The 7554-nt window shown below is 54.9% G+C and overlaps 1 protein-coding gene across 1 annotated transcript; it reads left to right on the top strand.

The window, feature by feature from the left end:
- Positions 1 to 172: 172 nt before the first annotated feature.
- Positions 173 to 7554, top strand: REXO4 (REX4 homolog, 3'-5' exonuclease). The gene is made up of 8 exons (XM_054174326.1): positions 173 to 401; positions 706 to 1124; positions 1906 to 2061; positions 2505 to 2698; positions 3905 to 3993; positions 4520 to 4594; positions 5668 to 5742; positions 7123 to 7554. The coding sequence occupies exons 1-8, from the start codon at positions 219 to 221 to the stop codon at positions 7222 to 7224; spliced, it is 1293 nt and encodes a 430-aa protein (XP_054030301.1). The 5' UTR covers positions 173 to 218; the 3' UTR covers positions 7225 to 7554.

The raw sequence follows: 7554 nt of genomic DNA, 5'->3' as shown, positions 1-7554 counted from the left end.
CGGCCCCGTTTCCCGCCGGACCGCTGCGCCGCGGCTCCGTCCCGGCCCCGTTTCCCGCCGGACCGCGGCTCCGTCCCGGCCCCGTTTCCCGCCGGACCGCTGCGCCGCGGCTCCGTCCCGGCCCCGTTTCCCGCCGGACCGCGGCTCCGTCCCCTCCCGGCGTGGCCGCCAGCTCCGGCCCGGCTCAGACGCGCTGCCCGCGCCCGGGCGAACCCCGCATGGCAAAGCAGAGCCCCGGGGAGCCCGAGGGCCGCAAGAAGGGCAAGAGGAGGAAGAGGAAGAAGGGGAAGGCCGAGCATGGCGGCGGGGAAGGGGCAGCGAGGCAGAAGGGCCCCGGCCTGGCGGCAGCTCCCCCCCGCAGCCCCGGGGAGTTCTCCTCCAACTGGAAGGCGCTGCAGGAGGTGAGGGGAGCCGGGGGAGGGTCGCCTGTGGCGATCCCGGCTGGGGCTGGGCAGCGGGGCCAGGCTGTGGTTCTCCAAGTGCGCCCCCACCTTGGATGTAGTAATTAAGGAAGAAACAATTATCAGTGGTATAACTGTGAATGAGGTGCTGCGGGCAGGGAGCGCGGGTGAGTGGATGCAGCTAACTCCGCTAGAGGCAGCTAGAGAGTGCAGGGCCACTGGGCACTGACACACGCTGCCAGGGGGCAGGAAGCAGCGGCAGGGTTGAAACATGCCAAAATAATCCTTTTCCCTATCCTTTTAGCTCCTGAAACAAAAGACAAACAGCTCCAAAGATTCTCTCTCCACTTGTCAAACACACACCAAAAAGAAGCAACCCCTCAAAGCAGGAAACAGCCAAGAAGTCCCAGCTACCAATGGGAAGGTGAAGGCCAAACCCTCACAGGAAATGGACAAGGCTTCTGGTAAGGAAAACCCTCCTTTGGCTAAGCCAGAAGCCAAGAAGGTTGCAATGGAGAAGAATTTAAATGGTACCAAGAGGGAGGGGAAAGGCTGCAAGGAGAAGCAAAATGGCAGTGTTGTAAAGGGGAAGGAAACGAAGCAAAACGGCAACGTGGCAAAAGAGAACGGAAAGAAGCAAAGTGACAACACTGTGAAGGAGAAAGAGGACATAAAACATAAGAGGAGGAAAGCTGAAGAACCTGTGGAGCAGCCACCCAAAGAGTGAGTACTTCAGGCATCAGGGTTGGAAGGGACCTCAAGGCTCAGCCACTTCCAACCCCCCTGCCATGGGCAGGGACACCTCACACCACAGCAGGTTGCTCACAGCCACCTCCAGCCTGGCTGCAAACACCTCCAGGCAGGAGGCTTCCACCACCTCCCTGGGCAACCTGTGCCAGGCTCTCACCACCCTCCTGGGGAACAACTTCTTCCTCACAGCCAATCTCAATCTCCCCACTTCTAGTTTGGCTCCATCCCCCCCAGTCCTATCCCTCCCTGACCCCCTCACAAGTCCCTCCCCAGCTTTCTTGGAGCCCCCTTCACATACTGGAAGGCCACAAGAAGGTCTCCTGGGAGCCTTCTCCTCTCCAGCCTGCACAACCCCAACTCCCTCAGTTTGTCCTCATAGCAGAGCAGCTCCAGCCCTCTGCTCTTCCTCATGGCTCTTCTCTGGACACCCTCCAGCACCTTCCAGATCCTTCCTGTGCTAGGGGCTGCAGAACTGGACACAGTGCTCCAGGTGGGGTCTCACCAGAGCAGAGGGGGAAAACCTTTCTTCTGGGAGGTGTGCACTGCATGCAGCTGCACTCTTCCAGTCTAAAGGTGAGGAGAAATAAGAGGCTTGCTGACCCTGCTCCTCACAAAGAGCAAACCTGCACAGCAGACAGCACTGGACTCATGTTCACAGAGCTGATCTCTTGCTTTGAATCCTAAATGTGCTTTTCTCACACTGGAAAGGTCCAGGATTGTTTGAAGAGTGTAATTCAATCTCTGCTTCCAACAGGGCTGAAATCTGGTTTGATGATGTTGACCCAAAAGATATTGAGGCAGCAATAGGACCTGAAGCAGCAAAAATTGCTAGAAGAAACCTGGGACTGGAAACAGGGCAAACCCAACAGTCTGTGGAGCAAGTGCTGGTCAAGGAAAAGGCTTTTGAAGGGTGAGTGGCACTGCAGCAGGAAGGATGGCACCAGGGGCACTGAGGGTATCATAGAATCAATAGGGTTGGAAAAGACCTCAGAGATCATCAAGTCCAACCTCTCACCCAACACCTCCTGACTAACTAAACCATGGCTTCAAGTGCCACATCCAATCCCCTCTTCAACACCTCCAGGGATGGGGACTCCACCACCTCCCTGGGCAGCACATCCCAAGGGCCAATTCCTCTTTCTGGGAAGAACTTCCTCCTCACCTCCAGCCTAAACCTCCCCTGGCACAGCTTGAGACTGTGTCCTCTCGTTCTGGTGCTGGGTGCCTGGGAGAAGTTCTCTCTTAAGTGCTGTCATTTGCAGGTGCACAGCACAGGCTGGCAGGCTCAGCTCCCCCTGAGCCTGTGCAGTCCCCTCTGCAGCCCCTGTGACAGAGCTGTGCTTTGTCTTGCAGGCTGACTCGAGCTGTGGCCATGGACTGTGAGATGGTGGGGGTGGGCCCCAAGGGGGAGGACAGCATTGTGGCTCGTGTCTCCCTCGTCAACCAGTTTGGGAAGTGCATCTATGACAAATATGTGAAGCCCACAGAGGAGGTCACTGACTACAGAACAGCTGTCAGTGGCATACGCCCCCAGAACATCAAAGCAGGTAGGAAGTTCCCCCTCAACCCCCCTGAAAATCATAGAAGCAACCAGGTTGGATCAGAGATCATCAAGTTCAACCTATTACCTCTCACCCAACACCTCCTGGCAGCTAAACCATGGCTCCAAGTGCCACAGCCAATCCCTTCTTGAACACCTCCAGGGATGGGGACTCCACCACCTCCCTGGGCAGCACATTCTAAGGGCAAATCTCTATCTCTGGGAAGAACTTTCTCCTCACCTCCAGCCTAAACCTCCCCTGGCACAGCTTGAGACTGTGTCCTCTTGTTCTGCTGCTGCTTGCCTGGGAGAAGAGACCAACCCCCAGCTAGCTGCAACCTCCCTTCAGGTAGCTGTAGAGAGCAAGAAGGTCTCCCCTGAGCCTCTTCTCCAGGCTAAGCAACCCCAGCTCCCTCAGCCTCTCCTCACAGGGCTGTGCTCCAGACCCCTCCCCAGCTTTGTTGCCCTTCTCTGGACACACTCAAGTATCTCACTGTCCCTCTTTAAGTGTTCTTTAAGGAGGGGAAAACAAAAAAAACATCTTAACAGGCTGCCACAGGAAGCTCCTTGACTGAGCTCAGAGAAGTTTTAGCTCTGTTCTGAGAAGTGGAAAAGAAAATGTAGCCTGGAGGCTAAGAAAAATGGTGGCAATACAAACTTTTTGCAGAGTGGTCTCTGATGCACTAGAAATTAACTCAGGGATTCTGCCCCTTTGCTCTGCTCAGACCCCACCTCCAATACTGTGGCCAGGTCTGGTGTCCCCAGCATGAGGACACAGAGCTGCTGGAGTGAAGCCAGAGGAGGCCACAAAGGTGATCCAAGGGCTGCAGCAGCTCTGCTGTGAGCACAGGCTGAGGGAGCTGGGGGTGTTCAGCCTGGAGAGGAGAAGACTCCAGGGGGACCTTAAAGTTGCCTGCCAATAGCTGAAGGGATCCTGCAGGAAGGCTTCAAGGGGACTTTTGCTGAGGGTGTCTAGAGCCAGGCCAAGGGGGAATGGTTTGGAGCTGAGGAAGAAGTTCTTCAGTATGAGGGTGAGGAGACTCAAACAAGCTGCCCAGGGAGCTTGTGGCTGCCTCTTCCCTGGAGGTGTTGAAGGCCAGGTTGGGTGAAGCTTTGAGCAGCTGAGTCTAGTTGAGAGGTGTCCCTTAAACTGCAGGGTACTGAGTTATTTTGTGCTTCTGATGGAAAGGGTTTCCTTCTGTGGTGTTTTTAGGTGAAGACTTTAAAACAGTTCAGAAGGAGGTTGCCAACATCCTGGCTGGGAGGATTTTAGTTGGCCATGCCCTGCGCAACGACCTGAAGGTACTGGGCTGCAGCTTTCTTCCTTGGAAGGCAAAGCTCCAAAACTGGGAGGTTGATGAAGTTGCTGAACACAGCCTCCTGGGTCAGCTGAACAACCCTGAACTAGAAACTTTCTCACTGCTCCCTCAGTGTCTTGTCCTGTCCTGCTGCAGCCAGGACAGCCCCAGCTACTTGCCAGCTGAAGTGCTTCAGTGCCATGAGCGAGAGTTTGGAAGGTGATCTGCTCACTGCAAGAGCCAGGAAGGGAGCAGTGATGAGGAAACTGTTTGCATGCTTTGCTTAGCCTCCAGAGCTCAGCAGCCTGGGGCCTCCTTACCAGACACAGGCAGCTTCAGTTCTGTTTCTCCTGCTAAGGAGAAGTGTGGCTCTTGATCCCAGCTGCTGTCTGGGTGATCTTGGCCTTGTCTATTGGTGGGTCTGAGCTGTACTTTATGGGGGGTGGAAGGAAGCAGCAAGAGCTCTGCATTCAGCTGTGTGAGTTTGCAAGGAGCAGGATGGTTGGGACTGGCAATGTCCTTTCTCCTAGGTGCTGTTTCTTGATCACCCCCAGAAGATGATCCGTGACACACAGAGGTACAAACCCTTCAAACAGAGAGTCAAGGTGAGAAACTGAGGGCAAAGTGCCCCTCTGTAAGCTGACTGCCAGCTCCCAGCACCTCCTGCACTGGCCTCTGCCTGACCCCTTTCCTTCTTTCCCACCTGGAAGAGGGATCCCTGCTTTTCCACCTGCAAACACCAGGCTAGCTGAATGCTTGCTTGGTGGTTGAGATACTTCAGTGAGTGCCTTAGAATCACAGAATCAGCCAGGTTGGGAAGGAGCTCAGAGATGATCAAATCACCTAACACCTCCTGACAACTAAACCATGGCTCCAAGTGCCACAGCCAATCCCCTCTTGAACACTCCAGGGATGGGGACTGCACCACCTCCCTGGGCAGCACATCCCAGTGGCCAATCACTCTGTGAAGAGAGTGCTTAGCTCAGGCCAAACACTGCTGGTAAAATCTGTGCACAAATGGCAGTGGCTCTCCCATTCTACAGCACTTCCATGGGCTTCAAAATGCTTTTCTGGACAGCAAACTAAGATCAGAGAATCACAGAATGGTTTGGGTTGGAAGGGACCTTAGAGATCATCAGATTCCAACCCCCCTGCCATGTGCAGAGATGCCTTCCACTAGACCAAGTTGAAACATCCAAGCTGGCTTGGAATGTTTGCAGGCTTGGAGCCTCCACAACTTCTGAAAGGTGGTAGAGTTCCCCTTGCAGTAAGGCTCATCCTTACTGGCATCATTTCCCTAAGGATGTGAACCACTGGATGCCTTCATGTTCTGCTTAGACTGCTGGAGCAAAGGGTCAGATACCTCACAGATTGCACTGGGTGCACAGGGAGCCTCAGAGGTCATCTTGTGCAAGCCCTCTGCAGTCAGCAGGAACACCTCCAACTAGATCAGGCTGCCCAGGGCCACCTCAAATCTGACCTTGAATGCCTGCAGGGATGGGGCCTGAAGCACATCCCTGGGCAGCCTGTTCCAGCCTCTCCCCACCGAGCTTCCTCCTGATGTCCAACCTAACTCTGCCCTGCTCCAGTCCCATCCCATTGCCCCTGTCACTCCCCACCCTTCTGAAGGGTCCCTCCAGCAGTGGACACAGCATGCTCCTGTCTGTTCTGTTTGCAGAGCTCCAGGCCCTCGCTGAAGCTGCTCTGCGAGAAGCTGCTGAACGTTCGGGTGCAGACCTCGGAGCACTGCTCGGTGCGTAGCTGGGCACAGCACACCCTGGGGGCTGGGGGCCAGGCTGGCTCTGGGATCTGCCTGCAATCCACAATGCTGTGCCTTCAGTCTAGCCTCTCAAAGTCACAGAATGGCTTAGGTTGGAAGGGATCTCGGGGATCATCTGCTCCAACCTCCCCACCATGGGCAGGGACACCTCTCATCTAGGCTCAGCTGCTCATGGCCTCAGCCAACCTGGCCTTGAAACCCCCAGGGAGGAGGAATCCACAACCTCCCTGGGCAGCCTGGGCCAGAGTCTCACCACCCTCCTACTGAAGAGCTTCTTCCTCAGCTCCACTCTATCCCTGCCCTCCCTCAGCTTCAATCCCCCTTGGCCTGGCTCCAGACACCCCCAGGAAAAGTCTCTCTGCAGCCTTCTTGTAAGATTCCTTCAGCTATTGGAAGGCAGCTCTGAGGTCTCCCCTGGAGTCTTCTCTCCTCCAGGCTGCACAGCCCCAGCTCCCTCAGCCTGTCCTCCCAGCAGAGCTGCTCCAGCCCTTGGATCATTTTTGTGGCCTCCTCTGTCCCCACTCCAGCAGCTCTGTGTCCTTCTGCTGGGGACACCAGGACTGGAGGCAGGATTGGAGGCGAGGTCACAGCAGAGCAGAGCCAAGGGGCAGCATCTCCTCTCTTGCCTTGCTGGCCACACTGCTCTGGCTGCAGCCCAGCACACAGCTGCCTGCTGGGCTGCATGAGGGCACTGCTGGCTCCTAGGGAGCTGCTCAGCATCCAGCACCCCCAAGTCTTTCTTCAGGGCTGCTCTCAACTCACTCTGCACCCTGCCTGGGCTTGGCCCAAGCCAGCAAGCTCTGCTTGGACAGCAGCACTGCCATTTAAATTGCTTCCTGTTACAGGCCTCCTAGCACTTGGATTATTTCCTTACAGCCATGGACTTGTGCACAAGTGAGCTGTGTTTTGTTTAAACACTAATTCTTTGAGATCCTCAGAGGGGGGAAAAGTAATTCTCAAGTATTGACTCAGCTTACCTTAAAAGCAGCATTCTGCAGCCCTGGATAACTATTGAGCTCCTTTCTTTCAGTGAAGGATTTAAGAGAGGAATGAACTGAACAAGGCACATCCTAAGGGTAGCTTCCAAGATGTTGAATCAGTCCAAAAGTTGTTTGGCTTTTTCCTCCTCCTGGTTTCCCAAGTCACAGTGAGAAAGAGTAGTGCATAGCCTGGTGGTGGGCTGTGTGCTCTGAACCCAGCTGAATCCCTTTCCACTAGTCACAGAACCTGAGTCTAGAAAGAAATGATGCCACATTACTTGCAAGGGTGGAAGATTTTGCTCTTTATTAACACTCATGGCCCTAGAAGCCCAGCAGCTACATTTCATAAGCCTCCTGTTCTGTTCTCTCTCAGATTCAGGATGCACAAGCAGCTATGAGGCTCTACACCCTGGAGAAAAAGAGATGGGAAGCTGCTCTCAAGAACAAACCTACCAACAAGAAAACTAAACCCTGAAGGCTTCCCACCTCCAGCATTTGCTGGGTGCCTGTCACATTCCAAGGCACACTCAGAGACAGCTCAGAACTGACAGCAGCTGCTTGAGGGAATCAGTCACCAGGTAATGCTTCTGACCTGCCAGGTGAATGGTGCCACAGGAGGAGGCTGCCAGTGCCCCCTCTCTGGGTGGTGCCTACCACCTAATCCCTGCTGCTGTGCTTGAACAACACCTGCCACAAAACCCTGCATTTGGGAAGTGCTTCAGGGGACTCCCTGCAGAGGAAGCAGACTGCAAAAGGGTTGTTCCAGTACAGCAGATGGAAGGGAAAAACCCTGCCAAGACTCAAA

The sequence above is a fragment of the Dryobates pubescens genome, chromosome 29 (genome assembly GCF_014839835.1).
Source record: "Dryobates pubescens isolate bDryPub1 chromosome 29, bDryPub1.pri, whole genome shotgun sequence".
NCBI lineage: Eukaryota > Metazoa > Chordata > Aves > Piciformes > Picidae > Dryobates > Dryobates pubescens.
This window is presented reverse-complemented; position numbering and strand designations above follow the sequence as displayed.

Excerpts from the sequence above, each read along its gene's own strand:
- REXO4 (XM_054174326.1), top strand. The coding sequence starts at position 219 with ATGGCAAAGCAGAGCCCCGGGGAGCCCGAGGGCCGCAAGAAGGGCAAG. Across the intron at positions 402-705 it reads ACTGGAAGGCGCTGCAGGAG|CTCCTGAAACAAAAGACAAA; the intron begins GTGAGGGGAGCC and ends CTATCCTTTTAG. Across the intron at positions 1,125-1,905 it reads GTGGAGCAGCCACCCAAAGA|GGCTGAAATCTGGTTTGATG; the intron begins GTGAGTACTTCA and ends TGCTTCCAACAG.